The 23,596-nt window shown below is 59.2% G+C and overlaps 6 protein-coding genes across 6 annotated transcripts; 3 read left to right on the forward strand and 3 right to left on the reverse strand.

Annotated features, from left to right (window-relative positions):
• The first annotated feature begins 1,088 nt into the window (after positions 1 to 1,088).
• On the forward strand, positions 1,089 to 2,151 carry BJ171DRAFT_504936 (nucleoside diphosphate kinase). The gene is made up of 3 exons (XM_053110984.1): positions 1,089 to 1,336; positions 1,546 to 1,560; positions 1,717 to 2,151. The coding sequence occupies exons 1-3, from the start codon at positions 1,151 to 1,153 to the stop codon at positions 1,966 to 1,968; spliced, it is 453 nt and encodes a 150-aa protein (XP_052966717.1). The 5' UTR covers positions 1,089 to 1,150; the 3' UTR covers positions 1,969 to 2,151.
• BJ171DRAFT_99009 (TsaA-like domain-containing protein) lies at positions 2,089 to 4,058 on the reverse strand. The gene has a single exon (XM_053116033.1). It carries the CDS (start codon positions 3,954 to 3,956, stop codon positions 2,208 to 2,210), a length of 1,749 nt encoding a protein of 582 aa, XP_052966718.1. The 5' UTR covers positions 3,957 to 4,058; the 3' UTR covers positions 2,089 to 2,207.
• Positions 4,059 to 4,811: 753 nt separating this feature from the next.
• Positions 4,812 to 9,046, reverse strand: BJ171DRAFT_581781 (uncharacterized protein; the record flags this gene model as incomplete). The annotated part of the gene is made up of 4 exons (XM_053114122.1): positions 4,812 to 5,335; positions 5,550 to 7,953; positions 8,322 to 8,548; positions 8,803 to 9,046. The coding sequence occupies 4 exons, from the start codon at positions 9,044 to 9,046 to the stop codon at positions 4,812 to 4,814; spliced, it is 3,399 nt and encodes a 1,132-aa protein (XP_052966719.1).
• A 1,600-nt stretch (positions 9,047 to 10,646) lies between these two features.
• On the forward strand, positions 10,647 to 16,105 carry BJ171DRAFT_504939 (armadillo-type protein). The gene is made up of 15 exons (XM_053110985.1): positions 10,647 to 10,789; positions 10,954 to 11,130; positions 11,326 to 11,383; positions 11,511 to 11,614; positions 11,899 to 11,960; positions 12,190 to 12,394; positions 12,482 to 12,660; positions 12,853 to 12,957; positions 13,084 to 13,146; positions 13,295 to 13,702; positions 13,946 to 14,214; positions 14,386 to 14,506; positions 14,656 to 14,768; positions 14,884 to 15,041; positions 15,191 to 16,105. Exons 1-15 carry the CDS (start codon positions 10,783 to 10,785, stop codon positions 15,742 to 15,744), a joined length of 2,583 nt encoding a protein of 860 aa, XP_052966720.1. The 5' UTR covers positions 10,647 to 10,782; the 3' UTR covers positions 15,745 to 16,105.
• Positions 16,106 to 16,934: 829 nt separating this feature from the next.
• On the reverse strand, positions 16,935 to 17,612 carry BJ171DRAFT_581783 (uncharacterized protein; the record flags this gene model as incomplete). Its single annotated transcript, XM_053114123.1, has 1 exon — positions 16,935 to 17,612. One exon carries the CDS (start codon positions 17,610 to 17,612, stop codon positions 16,935 to 16,937), a length of 678 nt encoding a protein of 225 aa, XP_052966721.1.
• Positions 17,613 to 18,835: 1,223 nt separating this feature from the next.
• On the forward strand, positions 18,836 to 23,586 carry BJ171DRAFT_99092 (male sterility protein-domain-containing protein). The gene is made up of 11 exons (XM_053116034.1): positions 18,836 to 19,343; positions 19,473 to 19,532; positions 19,654 to 19,826; positions 19,961 to 19,973; positions 20,044 to 20,122; positions 20,301 to 20,450; positions 20,540 to 20,716; positions 20,808 to 21,136; positions 21,285 to 22,627; positions 22,799 to 22,991; positions 23,079 to 23,586. Exons 1-11 carry the CDS (start codon positions 18,844 to 18,846, stop codon positions 23,425 to 23,427), a joined length of 3,366 nt encoding a protein of 1,121 aa, XP_052966722.1. The 5' UTR covers positions 18,836 to 18,843; the 3' UTR covers positions 23,428 to 23,586.
• Positions 23,587 to 23,596: the final 10 nt, after the last annotated feature.

The following is a 23,596-nucleotide window of genomic DNA, read 5'->3' on the forward strand; positions in this document are numbered from 1 at the left end:
GGAGGTGCAAGTGAGGAGACGAGGTAATCCGCTGGATAGAGATGATCGGAGAGTCTCAATCAAGAAGCGAGCAGTGCCCAACGACAGCTTCGAAGTTTGCTCGTGGGAGTTGGCGGATAAAAAGGGGGAGTGGAGGATGTTGCCGAGGATGTTGCCGAGGGAAGAATCTGCGGACAGCCCAAGCGACAGAATAGCCGGAGAGGAGAGCCAGCGCAAATCAGAGGCGGATGCAACGATGGACTTGTGGGAGGGGTCTGGAGCAGCAGATGGGTTATTGGCTGCAGGACACAGCGATGGACCAGAGTCCGAGGACTGGATCAGAGCAAGTGGTCGAGTTGGAAGAGACTGGGGGAGGGGTAGCCAGAGCGAGCCGATCCGAGAAAGGGAAGGCAGGGCTGGCCGTAGGCGTGGGCGACGGCGAGGCTATATACGGCCGCAACAACGGGGATGGGCGTTGATGTTGACGGCGGCAGAGAAGCAAACAGCGCCTCCCCAAGGAGAAGGACAGACCCAGAGGACGACTGGGGTGTGGCTGGGCGGCAGAATGGCGGGGGCAGTTGGCACGGGCCGAGAGCGGGGGCCGTCTCGGCAGAGCCAATGTGTGCGGCGAGAGAAAGCGAGAGGGAGAGCGAGAGCAGGTCTTTTTCCGCAGCACCAGCCCGAGTCGCGGTGACGCGGCGGCGGAAAATCCCGCGCGTCTGGCGCAGCCCCAGCCCCAGCCCCAGCCCCAGCCCTGATGCCAATCCGGCCCCTGCCCTTGCCCTGCCCGCCCAGAGCCCCTCCCCCAATGAATTTCATTCCGCCGCGACCGCGCACAAGCCCCACAGAACGATTTGGAGCCTTCTCCCCACAGCCCGCAAAAGGCAGGCGCCGCCACAGCCGCCCGCTCCCGAAAAAGGCAGGCGGCGACGCGACCCGCAGCTCATCCGCGGCCACTGTGGCTGTAGTCGGCCAGTGTCGCACACGCCCTCGCCCCCTCCCGCGATCAGCGCTCCTCTGCAATCCTCTGCGCTCCTCGTCTGCAGCCGCGTCGGGAGGTATAAATTGCGCCGAGATCGCTGCCCACCTCTTGCGCTTTTTTTCTTCTCCACCCACAGTTCATCTCCCAGCCCCGCCGGTCTTCCTGTCCTCGGTCATCCATCTGCCAATCATGTCCCGCGAACGTACCTACATCATGGTCAAGCCCGACGGTGTCGAGCGTGGTCTCGTTGGTGAGATCATCAAGCGCTTCGAGCAGAAGGGCTACAAGCTCCAGGCTCTCCAGCTCCTCAAGCCCACCGAGGAGCTCCTCCGCGAGCACTACTGCGACCTCACCTCCAAGTCCTTCTTCCCCAAGGTACGCTCTCATGATGCTGGGTGGTGCATTCGCTCGGTGGCGAGTCGGCCTGCTTGCGGCGCTCCTGCTTGCGGCTCTCCTGCGGTCGATCTCCCTCCACAGTGACCTGCTGAGCGCCAGCGCATCGCGCCGCCAATAGTCTGATCCTAGATCACAGAGCCACTGACGCTGTTTCCTCGTCTCCCCCGGCGTATCCTTGCATCGTACAGCTCCTGAACTACATGGTGAGTGACTGAAGCCCGCTCTGTCGATTTGTGTGGTCGGCGCAGCTCCCCAAGCCTCTAGATCTGCCTCCCAGATCAGATCCTCCTGCGCGATCCCACCGCACTTTCATCGGGTGACATTGTGCTGATTCCTCTGTCTCTCCCGCAACGCTGCAGCTCTCTGGCCCCGTTGTCGGCATGGTCTGGGAAGGCAAGGAGGCTGTCAAGACTGGCCGCAAGCTCCTTGGCGAGACCAACCCCCTCGCCTCGCTCCCCGGCACCATCCGTGGCGACTTCTGCATTGACGTCGGAAAGAACCTCTGCCACGGCTCTGACTCTGTCGAGAACGCCGAGAAGGAGATTGCTCTGTGGTTCCCCGCCGGCACCGTCGCCTGGACCAAGCAGACCGAGTCTCTCATCTACGAGTAAACGGTTGGCTCACCGAGCTTTTAGTGTCCGTCAGCACCTCTCCTCCATCCCACCGTATCCCCCATCCCGCATCTTGGACCGGTCTCCCTCGCCTGTACCTTTCCCTGAGCTAGTATATGCACCTAGCGACAATACAAGGCGTGCGTGCCCAGCAAAGACACGGAGGCTATGTTTGAGACAGAGGGCCGGATCTGCCGCGATCGAGCAGAGGGAAAGGGGGCATGTATTTGCGATGACCCTCATGGGCTGCCCTCTGGTCGATCTACAATTTTGATCGCCCTGTCGATCGAGATCCACGGAATGTTGTGGTGCACAGCGTGGCCCCCGTTGTGGACCGAAAACGAGATGTTCAGGACGTCGTAATCCACCTCGTAGAGCTGCTGGGCATCGTTCAGCGTCGTGCCCTTGAGTCGACCGCCGAGCATGTCGGTGCCGCCAACCCTCCCGAGCTCTTGTCGGTCGTCGTCGACGGGCCCATCCGAGCCGACCCTGACATCGGCCGTGCTGGCCCCTCCACCGCGGCCCTGGTGGACACTGCGAATGTCCAAGGCAAGCAGCTCGGTGATGGCTCGGAGCAGCACATGTCCCTCGTCTCGTCGGTAGAAGGTGCTTTCGCCGGCCTCGACCACAGTCATCACAGCCGCTTCGGCTTCGGGTCGCCACTCGATTGGCAGAGTGTACGGGTGAGCGAGCCCGGCTGCAACCCAGTGCGGGATCCGAGCGTCAAAGCATCGGCACCGGGGCAGGTCTCCGCCGCAGCCCTGGATGCCGGTATGGTCGACAACCGAGTGCAGACACGATGGGCAGTCGAACGGGCCCCACGGCTTGAGATCGACGATGGGAGTGCCGTTGACCAGATCAGCGCCGGCGACTGTGACGGTCCGATTTGCAGCATCGACCGAGACGACCTGGACGAGCGACAGGCCCAGGGCATTGGGTCGGTGCGGCGCCCGGGTCGCAAAGACACCAATGGAGCCTCCTGACAGCAGCGGCGGCAGAACCTTGGCTGCGAACGAATGTACCCTGCTCGTGAAGGTGCTCGACTTGGCGGCGCACGTTCGAGACTTGAGGACAGCAGAAGCGACAGACGAACTCGGCTGGGACGGCGACGGCATCGGCGACGGCATCGGCGGTTCTCCGGGCGATGGCAGGGCCTCCTTGCCCATCGCACCCGGGGCCAAGACGGTCTTGACCAGGTTGGTGTTTTCATGAAACAGGAATTGCACAAACAGATGCGAATAGCCTTCCAGGCCTTCGAGGGTTTCGGTCGGGATCTCGTTCGACAGCACGATCCGGGCTCGAGAGTCTGGGACGAGAAGGCCCTGTCGGGGTGTGCCTCGCCGGGCAAGATACGGCGACTGTGTGGTGCCGATCACCAACAGGGGATATCCCACCGACGGGTCCGAGATGTGCTCGACCACGCCTGCCCTGAGAGCCTTCTCGGCATTGATCCTGCCGATGCGCTCGGCAGCGATTCGTTGGTTGCAGTGCTCGTGAGGATCGCGGGCCGGTTTGGTCGGTTTCGCAGAGCCTGTTTCTTCGTCCTCGCCCATGCTGTTTTCCAAAGATCCAGCACAGTCTAGGTCATTCGGGCGATGCGACGGGTCTGTCGAGAGCTGCGACGACTGGCTCTTGGCAGCCTTCAATTCGAGACGCTTCTTCTTGTTGCTCTTGCGGGGCTCCCTGGCGGCGCCGTTCCTCGCTGGCTCGGCAATATCCAAGACGAGATCAATATCGAGCAGGCCGTCTGGACCTTGGTCTGGGTCTGGGTCTGGGTCTGGGTTGGGCGGATCGTTGCCGGCGACGTGAGGATCGGCGAGTCCCGGCTGACGAGGATCGGCCGGATGTGCATCCCGAATCGGAGTCGTTTGTGATCGACGGCCGGTTGTGTTGTGAAGCAGGAGAACAGTGAGTGTGGCCGAGACGGCAGCACCCACCGCAGCTGCGGCGAGCAAATCAAACGGTCCAGAGCCTGAAGGCGGGGCCATGGGAAGCTGCAATCCGATGGGAGTTGCGACGGTGCGAAGCGATCGGGGACGCTCCCGACACGGCCAGAACAAAGAAAGACGACAAAAATGAATGAATCAATGAATGAATCAATGAAAGAAAAATGACGATGGAGGGCAGATTGCCGCTCTCGCTGACGCCGAGAACGAGCCGATGTAATATCGTGAGTGATGGGCGAGCTGCGTGTTCGACTCCAGAGATGAAGGGGCGGATCCAACAACGCCTCGGTAAGCCACCCATGACCACGGCTCACTCATCACAGTTCACGTTCTCAAATATGATATCTGGGTGTCCCGTTTACTTTAGAAGGGGGGCTGTAGATGGATGGTTAGATAGAGATATAACAGGAAGGAAATAGTAGTAATAATAAAGAGAGCGAGAGAGAGCGAGCGAAAGGAGTCGGAAAAGTGAGCAAGGAAAGGAGAGAGAGAAAAAGAAAGATCAAGTTCGATGTGGGAGAATTGGAGGAAATGGTTCGCTGGTACGACAGGAGGAACTGCGGGGCTACGCTATCCATGTATGTAAGGTGCGGGAAAGGGGTGGGAGAAAAAAAGGCCGTGACGGAGTGAAAAATACAATTGCCTGAAGAAATGTCTGCAAGTATTATGAGCTGACGCAGGGCTTGGGAGGGGGGAGTACGTCCGGAGTAGCGAAGGTGGGTGAGAAAGTGCTAGACAGTAAATAATCAGTTGTCCCTCCTCAACACGCAACAGACCAAGGTCCTCCATTCATCTCCAAGGGAGCGTGCTAGTCTGGGTGTGAGGGGGAGGGAGAGGGGAGGCCGAGCTTCAAACCGTAGTCGACTTCATATTCGGGTCTCGATGGACACCGTTCCTCTACTCCTTGATGGTGGGTCCGGCGGCGGTGCTGGCGGCGACGCTGCTGTTGATCGAGGTCTGGATGTATCCATTCGAAGGAAGGCGCTTGCCGCCGGCCTTCTGGATGGTCTCATCGTCAGCATTGCGGAACACCTGCACATTCTGGAAGATCTCCAGGGCCGCCTTGAGCTCAGGGAGCACCGAGGCATCAACTTGGGGTCGCTTTTGCTTGTCCTTGCGGTAGAACAGATAGGCCCAGAACTTTTCAAGGCCGTAGAGCTCGCCCCAACAGCAAAAGTCTTCGCGAGTGAACTCCTGGAAGTCCTTGAACAGGTCGGTCTTGAAGCGCTTCTCGAGACCGTACGAGAAGAACCGGAACAGACATTCCAGACCATAGCGATGACCGGCCAGGGCATCCTCATAGGCAAGGCGCCGGAACTCATTGTACATCTTGCGGTTGAAGCGATCGCGGAGGAAGTGGCACCAGAACCGGAAGAGGGTGTTCATCTCGGGCGACAGTCCAGGGCCAACGCGCTTGCGCTCTGTGCCAGGATAGCGGAGGTGGCAAAGGGGTCGTGTGGGCAGGAAGAGGTTGGTTAGAGTCGGGGGGGGGGGGTTATGAAAGGCAGCCACGAAAACGCACCCATACGCAAGCGCCAGCACATATGTGGCTGACATGAGCCCGATGGCGAAAGGGTGGGGGCCACCGTCCAGAGATCCAACTCCCGAATGCGGCCTGACTGCGACACGACTTACCCTTGAGGGCCTTGGCGTGGTATTTGTGGTATTTGTGCTGGATGAAACCGCCGTCCTTGAGGAGCTCGTAGGAGGGGTGCTGGAAGGCCGAGAACTCCTTGTAGCTCATGTTGCGGCTGTCGCCAGTCCACGAGCCAACCTGGCTTCCATAGGACGAGCTCAAGCTGTGGCCGCCCAGGATCGGGTTGGCACCAGAAGGGCTCTGGCGATTGAGGGGAATGTCCAGGTGACGTGGGGACGAGGCGTGGGCATCTGGGGGGAGGGGCGGACGACCTTCGCCAATGTGCAGGTGCTCTCGCGATGGCGGGTGGTAGGGCTTGTCGCCCATCAACCAACCAACAGGAGGGGAGGCAGCAACATTGGCCGAGTTCCAGAAGCGGGTGGGGACGTTGACGGCCTTGCTCTTGGCGCTGGCAGCCTGACTCTGCGCGCCAGCCGAGGTGGGATGCTGGTTGGCAACGGCGGCAGCCTTGTGCCTCTCCAGAGACTTGCTGAGGTTCGAGAGCGGAGTGGTCGGGGTGGTGACGCTGGACCGGCCGGACATGAGAGCAAACTGCTCGTCATCGACGACGCCGATGTGGTTGGGGCCGTTTCTGGACCGACCACCATGTCCCTTGTACAGCTCACGCTCGTAGTGAAACAGTCCCTCGTTGATGATGTCGTGCATGTCTTCCTGGGTCTTGGGACGGTCATAGGCATGGGTGGCATGCTTGCGGGCAGGGGCATGGAGCGAAGTGTGGGTGCCGGCGGCCTGCTGCGTGATGCCACTTGTAGAGTGCTTCTGGGTCACAATCAGCAGCGAGGCCACCTCTTCATCGTCGATATCCGAGTGCCAGTCCTCGAACGACTCATAGCCGGCATCGATGCCGCGCTTCTCGCTGCCGCGGTGGGTGACGACGACAACATCATCTTCGTCATCAGTCTCGAGCAACTCCGCAGCGGCATCCTTGTTCCAGGGTTTATTGGTGTTGCGCTTGTCGCCGCTGCCGAGCTCTTCATCCTCGAAATCAAAGAGACCCTCCTCATCAGTGTGGCCGCTGCCACTGGTGGCTTTAGGGCGATGATCGCTCGGCTTGGCGCTTGTCGCACCAGCTTGCTTCGAGTGGCGGCGGTTAGAGGCAACTTCCCACTCGCCGGTGGGGCTGACCGTTTGGATGGTGGGGACCTGCTTTGTCTGGTTCGTGGCGGCCGGTCTCGAAGGTGAGGCAGCTCGCTCAGCCACAGGGGTCTCTGGGAGGGCGGGAGCCGTGGCTGTGGCCGGAGTGCCTGTGGGCGACGGTAGCAGCCAGTAGTGCCAGTCACTAGCACGTCGGATGTGTGACTCGTCATTTGCGTCCTTGATGACTTGGACGGTTTCACTGGGGGCAAGCGCCTGCAGGACCAGCTCGATCGCCCACGGCGGGAGGTCGCTGTCGCCAAGGCTCTCGGCACCAGCAATCTTGCTGCGAGCAATGTTGATCAAGAAGCGGATGCGATTGAAGGATGTGACAAGCTTAAGGGAGACCGTGCCGTCGGCTGGGTTCATCTGGCTGCGGAAGTACACGTCGCGGCAAAGGTTCTCGATCGAGAAGTAATACTCGATCTGGCTGCGGATCCACCACTTGACAGTCTCGATATCGACTTGTTCGTGGCTCTCGGGCGCCTGGAAGGCAACGGGGTTGAAGATTGGCATGCCGTTCGGGGCCAGCGGGACGCTGCCCTGCTGGTAGGCATAGGGATTCAGATAGCCGCTGTAGCCACCATAGGCACCACCGTGGCGCCCGCCGCGAGTGCTTCCTCCACGCCCACCTCGGACACCTCCACGGCCACCGCGATTGGGATGACCGCGGTTGCTATGGCGGTGGTTGGGCTGATGACCGCCGGCATGAGCAGCACCTTCGCCGGAGACGAAAGCGCCGGTGCCGGCCACGGGCGAGGTGGCTTCGGCATTAACAGGCGAGGTGATTTCATCCGGGTTGGATTCTCCCGTGGGGGTCTTGGGGGCTTGTGAGTCGGCGCCGCTTCGGCTCGATGCGGACTTGTTTCGGTTGCGCTGGGACGAGGCGGAGGGATTCCGTGATCCCTTCTGCGGCTTGGGAGAGGGTTGGCTCAGGGCATCGCCATTCGAACTCAGCGTATCCTCGCCATCCAGCTTTGCCGAGCCGTCACGCGAAGATCGGCCTCCCTTGCGAGCCGAGTTGCTGCGGGTCTTGGGAGGGGGATACCGGATGGGCACGTCGAGCTTGGCCCAGGCGTTCTTTTTGCCGCCACCGGCCACCTTGGCTTCGTCATACTGCTGTGTCGGGACCTGGGCGGGAGCACTGGTGCCCAAGACAGGCCACTTGTCCAGAGGGCCCAGTTGGGGGGTGCTCACAGGAGCGCTGTCTTTGATCAGGTTCTCACTCCGGGCATTGGTTTGGACGATCTGGCCAAGATAGTGGAGGCGATACTTGTCAGTGGCCGATGGGCTCAAGAGCGGTATCACAGTCACAGCGCTCGCTGTGCCGTCGACGACAGGAAACTGGCTACCGCGACGGCATCGGCGTTGGCCGAAACTCGCCCATGGCGCATGCGACGCTTCTGGCTACACAGTACATGGCTCGCTGCTCGCGCACGCCAGTTCCCACGCTTATCCAAAAGCACAAGCTGCAGATCCACATCACAACTTCCTATGCCATCCGACACAGCACCACGGAGATCGATCCAGGTGACGGCCGCATTCATGGTGTGGATCCAAGGCGGTACAGCAGGGCACACCAAAACTATATGACCACTCCTGAGCGCTGCAGTTACCTTGGCTGGTCCGCTGGTGACTTTGGAAGCCTCGGTCTTCTTGGGGGCTTCTGCCACAGGCTCAGCAGGTGTAGTAGCGGCGGCGGCGGCGGCGGCAACGGCGGTGGCAGCAGGCGCAGCCGGAGGCAGTACGGCGACCGTGGTATTGACGGCCGGGGGTGATCCGCCAGTAGCAGGCTTCTTCTCTGACGGTGTTTGGGGAGTACCCTTTGTGCTCTTCTTGCCGGCTGTGACGGCAGCGGTTGCCGGATCTGTGCGTCGTCTTCGGCCTTGGGACGAGACGGTCAATGTTCGAAACAGACGCACGATCCAGGCAATGCGGCGATAGGGAATCAAGTCGAGATACGATAGGACGTGGATGAGGGTTAGATAAGATGGGACGCGACAGTGTGTTGCAGACAGGCCCCGCGGACCGGTTGGTTCAGATGCAACTGATAATCGAAGGGAGCTTGACAGAAAATGCTGCACAGTAGCGTGGTACGCGATTGACGGAGCGAAAAGCCACCTTGAACTTTGACGAATCCCTCAAACTCGGTGTCATCCGAGGTGGACTCTAGGACAGGCTCGGCAACGGACGAGCTGGTGGCCTGCGGCGACTGAGGAGCAGTCTCAGAGGGGGAAGTGGGTTTCTGCTGTTTCTGTTGGCGGGCTTTCCAGACGTTGGTCGATGTGGAGGACTCATCGCGGTCCGGGATGGCCACAACGGGGACAGTGGGATCTTGCATTTGGGAAACGTAAAACTCAAGTGGTCTGGGAGCTGGTCGAGCACGCAGGCCAAAGCACCGAGTCGATATCGACAGAGGACGGCGGATGCGTGCAGGGAGTGGGGAGAGATGGGATACAGCGGAGAGTCCGGTAAGTAACGGCGGTTGAGAGGATCCCTCACTATCATGTGCCCCCCTCCATGCACCAGATGATGGCCAGACGAATCGCAGACTGCGGCGGGAGCTGGGCAAGCACACAGCAGTGTCTGATCGACAACGTCAGAGTTGCTGCGCCGTCGCAGGCAGCCGGGACGGGCCGTGATCTGGAAGGCCCAGCACGAGACCGGACGAGCACCAGGCATCGGCAGCGCCGGGATGCGAATGCTGGCCGACGAGCAGAGATCGGCAGGATGCCGAGGGACTGGTCGATGCTGTCGACTGAGGAATAGCAGGCCATGGTCGGGCGCAATGCCGGAATGCACGGGGCTACCGGCATCCATAGTGCCGGCGACGAGGGCACCGGCAGAGATTTGGCATGTGCGAATGGGGGCCGCAAAGCAGCCAGCGATCCAGATCGCCCATCGCCTGCGGGCTTGCTCGATGGCAGGGCAGCAGAGGACGGGAGAGGCGATGCATGGCGAGGCATCTGCCACCTACCTAGACGGGTTGGCTTGACGTTTGTTGAGGGGGGAGGGAGGAAATGCAAGAGGCGATCGCAAAAAGTTCAAGATTCAACTACAGGCGGTTGAATCTGCGGCGCTCTTGAACTTCCGGGCGGGACGGCTGGAGTAACCGGAGGAGGGGACAGATTCCAAAGTCGACACGGACGGACCGGGCTTTGGGATGCGCCAGAGAGCGGAAGAAGAGCAGATGGACGGGCAAGTGCTGTTCTTCCCAGAGGACGACGGCTATGGCAAGCGAGAAAACAGAGCTGAAAAACGTGAGCGGGCGCTGGAGAAAAAAAAAGGCAACAAATCCCCGTTGGGTAACAACGCTGCAGAACAACAGAGAAGCGTCGCCGGGCCGGTCTCGGTCGCCCTCTGTCTGCGTCTCGCCGCGGCCTCGCTGCGCCTGTCGCCTGCGCTCTCGGCACACAGACACCTGCAGGCACGGCCTCGGTCCTGCTGCCGGCATCCTCCATACGGCCATGGCTGCATCCGCGACTGCCCCGTTCGTTGCTGCCCGTCCCGCGGGCCAGGTGCATCGAACCGTCTCGCCCATGTCGCCGGCATCGACATCGGTCCTGCCTCGGCCTTTGGCGACGCACGCCCTGCTCTCCTCGGCGTCTCCTCGCTCCGCGTCTCCAATCCGCCCGCAGAGAACATTCGGGCTGCCGTTCTCTCCGTTCTCTCGGGCACACAAACAGCACCATGCTCCTCGGCGGAGGCCGTCTCGGCCGCCCTCGGCTGCTCTCGCTCCTCGCTCTCCAGGCACCAGCGTGCGCAGCATGTGTAACGACACGCCGGAGGCTTGTGCGACCTCGACCGGATCGATCCGCACTGGCTTGGCTGGCTGGATTGGCTCGGCGCCTGGCTCGAGCCGGTCGGCTTGGTTGGCTGAGTTGGTTCGGCGCCTGGCTTTTTCTGCTTCTCCTTTGGGCCGTCCAAACCCGGCTGTGGCTCAACAAAGCGCTCTCGGCCACCGCTCCCAATCAACCCGCCCCGATATCGCATCGCTGCTCGCCGTGCCTGCGACTCGATCAAGCCACCCCGCCGCACGACCATCTTCCCGCCGCATCCGCCGACACCCAACCAGCCATGGCCGGTCAGTTGTCGCCCAGGGTCTGCCCTGAATTGCACCTCGCGCCCTCCGTCGTCCCCGTCGGTCCTGCGTCCACGCAGACGAGGGTGCCGCCTCGTTGTCTCCCCTGACTCGCACTCACCAGCTGCTCTGCCTCGTCGGTCTGCTGCGGGGCATGCCGAACGCAGACCTCGGATTCGTCTTTGACGATTCTGGATACGATGACAGCGACCTCGATGACTGGGACGTCACCGGCAACTATGGCGCATACGACACTGCGGGCGATCCCTCGATGTCGCTGGACGACGACGACGGAGCTTTCCGAGACACCAGCGACTACGATCAGGTCGACTTGGAGCTTCTAGGTACTCCCCGAATACTCAGCATCGGCGCTCTACGGCCGACCATCCAGGAACCTGTCGCCATGCTGCTTCCCGGGTGAAGTTCGTCCGACGGAGCTCGCCTGACAGCTGCCCACTGCAATTGCGCAAGCACGCCCGTTCGCCACCCGCTGCTCTCCTCACATGTCGTCATTGCCGGATCACCACGCCCGTTCTCAGATGCGTCTCCGCTGGAAAAGTTTTCAGTCTTCACCGAGAGCGAAATCATCCAGCGAAGGTATTCTCGTCCAGCAAGCATTTGCAGACGGCGATGCTGCCAATCGATGCTCCGACATGCCAGTCGTCACCGGCATTCGATAACATTTGGTGGTTCAATCGTGGATGCGGTTGCGGTGTCGCTCTAGACTGTATATCTCCAGTGAAATGATGACGGTTCTGCAAGCGTGTTTCCATGAAGACGTCGTCCAACACCTCTTGCCCTTGATTGGAAGGCTGGCCAACGACCCTGGTAAGCCCTTTCCCCAGTCTGTTTCTCGGCTTCATGAATCAGCGCTGGCGTGCTGCGTGCTGCGAGCCACTTGCACGTAGATGCGCTCATGAATCGGGCTCGCTACGATGGCCAACCATTCGAAAGGATCCCTCGATGTCCTGGGATTGCTGTTGGCTCGCCGTGGCTGCTTGCCCTGCAAACGTCCCTTCGTTGCCATCCTTGGAATTATCGCACCAGCTTCTTCCCCAATCGCCTCGACAGCGCCACGATCGAGTATGTAACTGACCGGCCGATCGTCCCAGATTCTGCTGTTCGTCAAAATGTCGCACAAAGGCTCAGCCAGCTTGGGCAATACTTTATCAACGTAAGAGTTGCCGCCGTCCTCCCGGGTCGATATTTTTGCGCGTGAACCAAAAGTGTCGACCTGTCAGCCAGCCTCTCTGTCGGTGGCACCGATGCGCTGCCGGTACACCCCGTACTCATCAACCCCAATCTCAACTTGGCTGCGTCCCGCACACGGTCTTGTCGCACCCACCGCCATATCCCGACCACCCCATGGCGCAACGGCCTGCTCTGTCCTCCCGACACGACAGCGGATCTCCGAGTTCCCCTCCGAGCTCGACGACGTCCTCCATATCTTCCGGATCTTCATAGCACCCATTTTCGTCTTGCACCTGATCGACAGCGAGGTTCTCGTTGCCACAGCCGCGCACGAGAGCTTTATCGCACTCATCAAGCTCATATACGACTACAAGTCCGAGAACGAACGTGTGTTCAAGGCCCTGTCGTTCATGAAAGGTATGTGCACAGCCTTTTGCTCCAACAGCACCGTTCACCGGCCGTGCTGTGAATCTGGGGTGACTAACGCCCTCGGCACCACTGCAGACTCGACCGAGACCCTGCCCGTGTCTCCTCCGAAACCACAGGCCGAGTGGCAGCGGCGGTTGGTGCCGCTTCTACTCGAGTCGGTGGTTGTGCAGCTTGTCCAGTACGACTCGATAGAGCCCAACGGCGATATGGACTACGGCAAAAAGGACGAAGAATCAAAGTGCGCCTCGTTGGAGGTATGCCATCCTCGATGCAATTAGCTGAACGGCGGACTAGAATCTCTGAGCCGGAAGTGTTGCGGTTCTTTGCATCCTTCTGCGCGACTGCCTTGGCAGGGATGTGGCCAAACCCCTAAAGCTGTGTCCTCCGTGCCACCGTGACCATCTTGGAAATGTGATCCGTTTCGTTGACGCTGCTCAATCTCCCAGCTTATGAAGGACCTCTGTGCCACTCTGAGTGCCGAAATCTCCAAGATCACATTCCTGCCTTGGCTGGATGTGCTGTATACGTCTCCGCACTTCAATGTGCGCAAGGTGCGTACGTCAGCCTTTGCACCTATATCACCCTACCAAGGGGACATGGCTCGCTCTCCAAGTGTCGGCGTCAACAAACTCATCTCTGGCACGATTCTCATCATATGTCCCCTCCATCACCCGTAGCAATGCGCCACCTTGATAGGATCGCTGTCGCCTATTGTTGATGATTCCGAGCTTGATCATCTTGTGGGTATTTTGATATGGCGCACATTGAGGACGCCTCGTTGGCGAAGCATCGAGACTGAATTGTCGTTATCATCCGCTGCACCTCAGTAATCGCCCTCATCGCCCCCTCCCACTGACACCTTCTCTGCGTATCGTCCCTCGATTTCAGTTTGGCATCTTTGACTCGCTTGTCCAGGATGGCGTTTGGAATGTGCGCAAGGCTTGTGCAGAGGCACTTCCCGAGCTGGCTAGTCGCCTGTCTGGGGCAGATCGGTGTCAGAAGCTCCTTCCGATCTTCATTCGCTTGACTGAAGATGTCTCGCGATGGGTCGTGGCGGCAGCATACGATGGGATCGGCAAGTTTATCTTCTCATTCAAGGATGATGGCGTGCCAGACGAGCTCATGGGCCTCTATCTGAGCATGACTTCGATCAGCCAGAATCTGGCCAAAGCCAAGGAAGTCGACCGCAGCTTCAAATGTGCCTTTGCCTTCCCGGCGGTGCTCATTGCCATCGGCGGCGGCGACAAGTGGGACGATGTCAAGGACGCTTTCATGATCCTTACCTTTGACCCTTCGGTAAGTGCCTCTCTTGATCTTCCGGACAAGCACAAGTGATATCATCGCGACATGCATCGAAGCCGGGCAGAGAGCGTGGGTGGCCGAGTGCAGGCAAATGATTCCATCAAATGCCTTCGCGACGCGCACAGCCCTTTACCGCCTAGCAGCGATTCCTCCCCCGCTGGCATTCCTGGCTCAACGTGTGGCTACCCGACTAATTGAAACATCGTCTCTTATACGCATTGTCGTGCCAAAACGCAGCCGCAAGTGCGCCGTACCCTGGCTCACTCCCTCCACGAAGTTGCCCGCATCATCGGCTCCGAACGGACGATGAAGGACTTGGTCGGCGTCTTTGACCGCTTCATTTCAGACATTGACGAAGTCAAGCTTGGCGTCCTTGGTCACATCACGGACTTCCTCAGCTGCCTCAACGAAGATGTGCGCGAGCCATATCTGTTTACCCTGGACCGGCTACGCGAGGGCGTCGAGGGATGGCGATTGAACTGGAGGACTCGCAAAGCCATTGCATCGTATGTATCACGGCGTGTCCTTCCATCGGCTCTGCTGCTTGTCCTGTGGGCACCAATCGGCAAGAGCTCGGGTCTGTTATTTCCGCTCTCCCGCTGTTCCTGTGCGACCCCCCCCGTTTCCATATCCATGCCTGCCTCTCTGACTCCTGCCTGGTCGCTGTCCTGGAACAGTCAATTCGGAAGCATTGCCAAGCTGTACACGCCCTTCAGCATAGCGCAGTATATCGTTCCGATGGCCTTCAAGCTCGCCATGGACGACGTTGCGGATGTGCGAGAAGCATCGGTGTTGAATGTAGGAACTTGCGCTCGACCGACAGCTTAACCTTTATGGGCTTGGTTTGGATTAGTTTAGTTTGGATTGTTTCCCGGCACAATCAAGTGCCTTGCCTCTGATCCCTTTCAACAGCCACTGAGCTTCCTCTCTCCATCTCTGCTCTCTAGCTGGCCCAAGTTCTGATTCATATCAAGTCCCTAAATGCCGAGCCGTGGCTCGGCAACATTGTCAGCGGGGTCTCTGAGTTTGCCAGCAAGCCCAACTACCAGCTCCGCATTTTGTAAGCTCGCTCAGCCGCGCTATTACTGGCCGTGCGATGGGAAGCTCTTGATCCTGTTGCAGAACGGACCTCAGCCAATTTTCCTCTGACTCTGACCTTACCTCGCTCCGCTCAGCTTTGTCCAGTGTTGCGAGGTCCTGGTGACAGATCCGCTGGGCGCCGAATTGTTTGACGCGCATTTTATGAAGCTATTCATCCAGCTCGGCAGCGATCCCGTCCCCAACGTCCGTATCAATATCGCGCGAGCTCTGAGCCGGACCATAGTCAAGATCGGTACGTCCGACAGCATCGAGGCGATCAAGACAAGGCGCCGTCTCGCTCTTCCCTGGTGGTTGCTGCCATTGTGATATCCGTTAATCGACCCACAACGAATTCCGTGCGCTGATGATTCTACCTTTCCGTGCTGTTCATTGCTTCTACAGACCGATACAAGAGTCTCTGGCAGGCCAATTCGGAGCCAACTCCGTTGCACGAGCTGACCATCCGTCTCCGAACCGATACCGACCCCGATGTGTCGGCCCTGATTGCCTCGGCGGCACCGATTCGAGCCAAGCGACGCAGCAAAGCCAACCACGTCGGCTCCAAGTCCGGGAATGATGGCGACGGCAGCGACGAGGAGCGGCCCCGCACCATGTTTTGTCTCGACGACGTCGAATCCATTGCTGTCCTCGACAAGCCAAGCCCGAGCCCCAAACGCGAGCCCGTGCGGTCGCCCTTGAGCCCAAACGGCAAGTCGCCCGTGCGGCTGGAGATTCCGCCGCTTGCGTTGGAGCAGCCGTCCGCCTCTGTTCCCGAGCATGCCATTATCAAGGCCGAGGAGTCGCTGCAAGTCAAGATTGAGCGGGACCAGCCCAAATCGCCCATGATCAAGGTGCAGATGGATGGAGTCGTTGTCGTTCGCAAAGGCGATGTATCGCCCATAAGCCCCGTCTCGGCCGGCGCATTGCCGATGCCCGACCTCGACATTTCGAAATGAGCGCATCGCTGTCCCCGCCCCTGAGGCACGATGCAGTGCAAACTCAACGCGGCACCTGGGCTGCCCTTTTATATAATGCGCCGGCTGCATGTGGTCCTGAAAAACGCCCGCGTCGACGTCACCGGTTCCTGATAGAGGCTCCGCTTGTGTCCAATGTGCTGCCAAGCTGCATTTTCCTCTGCCACGCTTCCACGCTGGCGGTGCTGGTTGACGGCGTGATTCATGACCATCGGCGAATGCATTGAGATCCGCTGCTCTCGACGATGTAACTTTCTCGAACAGCTTGCAAAAACGAGACAAGCCAGCGTCGGCCCCATCCACAGTTCCGCTTCCTGAATAGAAATAGTCCCCCTCCCGCCATGTTTAACGGCAGCAATGCCTGTCGCAGCGGGCCGACGGAATCTATATTCGTACGCGACCAGTTGTTGTGGCTATAGATCGCTTTTCGCTGCCTGTGTGGCTCTGGAACTGCTATGCAAACCAGAGCGGGAACGACGGCCGCTCGACCAAAGCCATCCACAGAGCAGGTCATTGCCACGTCGCTTGACGAGCGACAACCAGGCGCCGGAGAGCCGAGGCTTGCCAACGAAGCAGTGAAAACGAAGTGCATCAGCAAGCCTGATCTCCGCCTTTGGCCGCTATTGATTCATCGAGGGTCACTAGTTCTTGCAGTGTCGTGTTGTCGCCAGTGCCGGGAGGTCAACAGACCATGCTTGAGAAGAGTGAGAATCACCACTAACGAAGATAAAGAGTACGGAAGAATAATCACTGCAAATCGAATCAAATCGAGTCGAGTTGGGTCGAAGGAAAAGCAAAAGCAAGGCGAAAGATGGAACTATCAAACAGGAAAGTCAAAGTATATGAATGAAATGCCAAGAGCCAGGTGGCGATGAGCGGCGAGCGTTTGTAAAGGCTTGAGGCGAAACAAACATCGTTATCATGCCACCATATCAAGTTGCCAGGGTCAAGTCACAATGATCAAAAACGGCAAAATGGACACAACAGGAGGGCGCGCGGATCAGCCGAGGCGGGTCGCAAGTGTTGGAAGGGAGGGGAGCAGGAGATTCCGGTAGTGTCGTCGAGCTGGGGTTTGTACATGATCGGTTGTTGGAGATGGCCCGCCGGTCGTTGCTTCGCATGGGGCCTGCCACCGTCGGTCGGCGAGGATATGGTGCCGAGCCAGGATCTGCTCACGAATGAACAGCCTGGTCGGATGCGGTTTCTTTCAGAAGTAGGAGCCGTTGCCTCCGGGCCGACTGTCGGAGCCGGTTGGCTTCTCGGTAGCGCTCGGTCTCTTCGGGGGTAAGCTCGGCTCTTCGACGGGCCTGGCGCAGGCGATTGGCCTCCCGTCTCTTCTCGGCCTCCTCTGGGGTCTGCTGGGCTCGGCGCAGTGCCTCGCGCAGACGGTTGGCCTCGCGGCGGGCTCGGAGCTTCTCGGATTCAGGGTCCGGCACTGGGGGCTGGAGCCCGACGGCGCTGAGCACCGACAAGTCCATGTTGGAAGCAAGGAGGAGAGCCTGCTCGGCAGGAAACAGATCGGGGTGGGTGATGATGCCGCCAGAGATCTGCCTGGAGCGGCCTTTGGTCTGGGTCTTGCCTCTACTGTCAAGGGATTTGGGGGAAGGTACAACCAGATTGAGGGCAGGAGCAACTTGGGCCATCTGGACGATCTGGGCGGCATGGGCGGCGTGAGCGGCTTGGGCCGCTTGAGCAGCTTGGGCAGCTTGGGCCGCCTGGGCCACGGCTTGGGCAGCCTGAGCAGCCTGGGCGGCTTGAGCGGCTTGAGCGGCCTGGGCAGCCTGGGCAGCAGCCTGAGCAGCCTTTTTGTTGTTGCGTCGGCGCTGCGAACCTTGGGTTTCGTTGGCCATGTTGATGTGACAACCAGACAGGCGGAGGCGTGCTGATACGGAGGAGAAGTATTGATGGAAAGCAAGAAGGCATCAGCCACAGCCCAGGAAGCTGGACGAAGCACAAGCGGAAGCGGAAGCAGGCACGAAGCGGCCGTTGTTGGTTGGTCACAGGACAGTGCTCGCCTCGTGGTGAGTTACCACCAGCACGCCCGTCACAGAGTATGCCTGGCCAGCAATAAGAGTAACATCGCGGCACCCGATATTGGCTCTCCTCACCAGACAGCAACACGAGAGTGAGATCGGAGCGGGTGGATAAGCCGGGCTTTGGGGGAATGCTGCCGTCAGCTGCAGAGGCGCTGGAGTAGAGGGAGAAGCCGGTGTCTCGATGCTGCCGCCAGAGGAGGAAGACTCGATGAGCTGGCTGGGGAGGGCTCGCGGGCCTGACCGAGGACAGCGAGATGCAAGGCAGGGCGATGCAAGACAGAGCGGACCGACCGGCGACGTTTCGCACCTTCGGCGCACACACACACGGGATTGGGCTGTGCTGCGCACGCGGTGTCAATAGCGGGCTGTGGAAATACGGGTGTCCTCGCTTCTCGGCGAGAGCCGTCTCGCTGCCGTGGCTCTCGCCGAGCTCGTCGCCAGTGCCCTGCATGCCAATGCAGGGCTCGGCATCGGCGAACAGCGTCCTTTGGTGTCGCCATGGGCAGCGATTCCCATTGCACACCGACGCTCAGCTCGCTTCACCGCCAGTTCCACAAACTGAGACGCCCAAACATAGCAGCCACATTGGACGCGGCGAGCGGCGTCTTGGTCAGGCTCAGGCTGTGTGCCTGGGCATCATATCGCTTGCATCGAGTCGCTTTTGCCGGGTCGCAGGCAGAGCAGCCACAAAGACAGATGAACCACAAAGACATATGAACCACGAAGACAGCAGCCAGATATCTCCGCATCCCCCGGCAGCCAAGCAGCACCAAACAGGGCGCCCAGGAGTGCAGCCATGCGAGTTGATTTGCGGGGGTTCGCGTCGCGTCGACAGGAAACGAGGGGAAAGCGGCGTGTGTACGAAAATCAGCAGACAGGAGATACACACTGCCGACTCGAACAGACTCAGCAGGCAAGGGACTCAGCTGAAACAAGATGCGTACTGGCACAGGAGATCAAACAAGGGGTGGCCCACTCCAAGTGATGGCCGATAAAAGCAGCCCCGTCGCCCCTCGTTTCTCCCGTCTGTCGATCGCCCTCCAAGATGGTCTTCAAGATGCTTTCGTGCTGCTTCGGGTCGTCCGACGACTCTCCCAGCGACAGGGGTATCCCTGGAACCGCCGCCCCTCCAGTCTCGGCTCCAGCCATGACAACCTTGCTCCTGCCCGATGGTGAGCCTGCTGCCGCTGCTGCCGCTGCCGTCGAGGCTGGCGCCGAAGCTGATGTGGATGCTGCAGCCGAGTCAGCCGCTTCTGCCCAGCAGCCCAAGCCAGCCATGGCTGCCTATGACCCCTGGATGCATCCTGTCGAAGCGATCATCAAGATGGCCCAGAACGAGCCCCATGTCCTCGCCGCCATCACACTCGAGAACGGCAAGGCTGAGCGCTATAGCTACCTCCAGCTCTGGGAGAAGGCTTACTCGATTGCCCAGGGGCTCAAGGCTCTCCCGGGCTGGAACGATGAGGGCCACGACGTCGTGGCGACGTTCTGCGAGCCCGAGGTGCACTGGATGTTCTATTCGGTTGCCCTGTGGATCCTCGGCAAGTGAGTGGCCGCGGCAATCGCTCGCCTCATGCTGTTGCCATGCTGCTGCCATGCTGTTGCCATGATGTTGCCATGATGTTGCCATGCCGGAGAACACTAACCCTGGCCCACTCCGACTTGCTGCTCCAGGAAAGTCATCAACTTTGCCCTCAACTGGCCCTCGTCCGTCCGCAAGGCCATCTGCGACAGGTTTGTTCTTTGACAGCATGGCTCGCCCGTTGGCAACTCAGCGATATCCAGGGCACGAGCGATACCAGCAACACCAGCAACATCAGGGACGCCCACACATCTGACAACCCACCCTCGACAGGCTCAAGATCCGATATGTGCTCTACCACCACACCAAGCCCGGACGAGTCGAAGGACTCGAGCCTATCGATGCTGGCGCCTTCCCTCTCCTGGACAGCGTCCCGGCTCCCTCGCTCGAAGCCTGCGAGCCCCTGAACGACTACATTGTCTATCTCAGCACATCCGGCACAACTGGTCAGTATGTCCATGGTCTGCGCCATGGGATACACCAATATGGCTTCTTGGGTTCCAACACGAGTGTCTGCTGCCATAGGACCAGCATGTCGCTTTGGCGAGCTTTGACTGACCACCGACCTCTCGCTTCACAGGAATCCCCAAGACGTGAGTTGTGTGGTCTCTTGTTGCTGCCACCAGCATGTTTTGCTCTAACGCCAGAATACTCGCCGAACAGGTATCCAGTGCCCCATCGGTTTGTTGAGCCGAGCCGCGGAGTCAATGGACTCGAGTACACCGGAAGCGGTGTGCTTCAGGTAATGGTGGTCTTGATGATGCTATTCATATGTATGCACGGCGGTGGATATGGCCGTTGGTGTGCCTGGCGATGGCCAAGGACTGAGCAGTTGCTCTCATGCGGCACCGCCCGCTATTTGGCGTGCTCTCTATGTGGATTGTAGTTGGGCCATCTGACGCTCTTTCTTTCATCCTTAGTCTCCCTCGTTCACCACATCGATGGGTCTTATTTTGGGAATGCTCAATACTCGAGGCTCCCTTTGGTTTACTCGGCCAACCCCAAACCCGCAAGAGAAGGCTCAGGGCATCATCGAGCTGCTGGACGAAGGCATGACGTCGATGTATACGGTAATGCTTGCCTCCCGCGTCGATATCATATTTCACATCTCAACGCCACCGTGACACATTTCCAATGCTCATCGCACTGTACTCCTCAGACCCCTTCACTCTGCAAGCTCATCTTCAAGACTGCTCAATCGAAGAAGAAAACCGTCCAATGGAACAACGTCCTCGTTGTGGGCCTCGGCTCAGAGCTTGTGTCTGCCTCCCTTGTCAGCCAGACGAAGACTCTCTGCCCCAATGCTTTCGTCCACCTCATGTATGGATCCAGCGAGGTCAGTTTCACCGCAAGTCATATCCTATAATTATGCGATTTACGCTCCAGATCGTTGCCCACCAAATCTAATCATTCCGATTCTCCTTCAGACTGGCGTTATCGGCGCCATGTCCGCTTGTATCCTTCCCTCGTCCGCCCCCAGCCCGTCCCAGGTGGTGTACAAACAGCCAAAGCCAAATGTGCGATGTCTCCTCTTTGACGAGGAGGGCAACACTGTTGACCAGAGCGTCTCCAAGAGCGGCATCCTCGTTCTGGCTGTCGACAAGGACGACCCTATCAAGGACCATCCCAACTTCACCACCGCCAATCCGAACGACAAGTTGGCTTCGTTTGGCTTCCTCAGCGACGGCTCGCCCCGTGTCTGCACCATGGACTGGGTCGAAATGACTGGCGAGAGCGAGTTCACTGTCATTGGGAGGTAAGGCCAATGGCTGGGTGCTGCATCTCTCATTGATGGCGAGTGCATATCTGGCATCCCGACGACACATCCCACTCCTGCATCCCGGGTACCCATGCCATCCATTCCCTCACTCCATACCATCACATCATATCATTGCCAACCACAGATTCGGCCAGAAGGTCAAGGTCAACGGCGTCTATGTCGACCTCAATGCCCTCGAGGAAATGGTCAACCAGGACCTCAGCGAGCACGTCGCCGACTGCATCTTCATCCAGACCTCCGAGCTCAAGATCGTGATGCTCTATGTCCCCCAGAAAGGCTCCACCTTCAACGCGACGCCGGGAGAGATCATCCAGATGACCGAAAACCTGTTTGCCCTCAAGAACGTTGCCAAAGTTCCCATTCGCAACTGCCTGGAGCTGGAGGCGTTCCCCTTCAACGACTCGGGCAAGCGCGATCTCAAGAAGCTCAGGCACATCGCCGAGAACATCGATAGCTATGGCAAGTCGGTCCAGTACCCATCTCTCATCATCGAGGACACTCCACTGTCCCGCACGGCCGCCAAGATATCTCAGATCGGCAGTCAGATCCTCGACAACCCCGCCCTCGACGGCCGCAACTACTACATCGGCGGCGTCGGCTTTGACTCGCTGAGTGTCGGCCGTCTGGCCCTCGCCATCAAGGACGAGTTTGATGTCGAGATCTCGCCTCTGATCTTGCTGTCGAACGGAATGACACCGACTGATGTCGCCCAGTTGGTTGTCGACATCCTCGACGACAAGCCCCTCATTCCTCCGACTGTTGATCTGGCTGCCGAGGCCGCCAAGCTCGACGATGCGAGTGTGACGGCCGAGGGTCTCCCTCCGTTTGTCTATCCCAAGGACCCTCGCGGCATCGTCCTGACCGGTGCCACTGGCTTCCTCGGTGCCTTCCTGATCTTTGAGCTGGCCCACAAGTTCCCCCGTGCCAAGATCTACTGTGTGGTGCGAGCCCAGAACGAACAGCTGGCATTTACCCGGATTTTCGCCAATGCCTCCAAATTGGTGATTGCATCGAGAAAGGCTGGTGATCCGCGGTACGATGTGCGCGACCGATTCATCGGACTGTGCGGCGATCTGTCGAAGGACAAGTGGGGACTCTCGGACGAGCGATGGAAGGAGATCAGCGAGGAGACCGACATGATTGTCCACAACGGCGCCGAGGTCCACTGGCTGTTTGACTATGACAGACTCAGGGGACCCAACGTCCTCAGTACGGCGACGGCCCTGAGACTGGCCACAACCCACCACCTGAAGCCGCTGCACTACATCTCGACCATCGGCACGATCCCGATGGCCAAGAAGGCAGACAAGCCGCTCGAGGAGAAGATCTACTCGGCCTGGAACATCTCTGGCGGCTATTCGCAGACCAAGTGGGTCTCTGAGCAACTGATCAACAAGGCACGATCAAGGGGAGTGCCGGTGACGATCATTCGCCCAGCCGTCATTGCTGGTGACAGCAAATACGGAGGTGAGTCGAGTGTGGTGTGGTGTGATGTGGTGTGGTGTGATGGAGATGTGGTGTGGTGGAGTTGTCTCATTTGTCCCATGGACTGGCCATGAATCGATGGTCTCGATTGTCAAGTGCCACTCACCCACCAACTGACACCAACTGACACCTTCACACCCTCCATCGCTCTAGTGTCCAACTCTGATGACTACATCTGGCGATATGTCAAGGGATGCATCCAGCTCGGCGTTGCTCCCTCGCACGCCACTCCTGTCACGATGACCATGGATCCCGTCGACCATGTCGCCAAGGTGGTTGCCGAGATTGCCGGCTCGGAGGAGTCCCTGTCCAAGTTTGTGTTCCACATCAGCGACTCGGAGCACAGGTGAGGAGTGTGATATGGTGTGCGATGTGTTGTGGTATGGATGGTGGATCCCGACTCTATGATTACTCACTCACTCACTCACCACAGTGCCCTCACTGAGACCAAGCTGTTCGAGATTGTCAAGGCTTTTGGCTGGACTGTGCTTTTCGAGTCCCGCGAGCAGTTCAAGTTCCTTCTCACCTCCAATCCCTCTGCCGCAAACAACTCGCTGTTCCCGCTCATGCACACCATGATGGACATGTCTGTCAAGCTCGACAACGCCAACACCCGCTCGATCTACCCGACGCCCGGTGTCTCCACCACGGTGCTCGCTAAGAAGTGCCTCAGCTACCTCTACCACGTCGGCTTCCTCCCCAAGCCCGAGAATCCGTCGAGCGAGCTCAAGGACGAAGAGTATCCCGAAGTCAGCATCTTTGGCCGCACCGGCCGCAACTGATATTCAGGATCCCACTCTGGCTTTGCTTGGGCGATCGTCCGAACATTGATGCAGTTCCCCTGGAATCGGTGTGCTCTTAAACAAAAATGAGGGTATTGTCTGCTTCTCCGGATCCTGAATACACGTAGCCGCCCATTATCCATAAGGACCGCCACTAAACTCCTGCTGC

This window comes from Polychytrium aggregatum, assembly GCF_025602895.1.
Source record: "Polychytrium aggregatum strain JEL109 chromosome Unknown BJ171scaffold_18, whole genome shotgun sequence".
NCBI classification, from domain to species: Eukaryota; Fungi; Chytridiomycota; class Chytridiomycetes; order Polychytriales; genus Polychytrium; species Polychytrium aggregatum.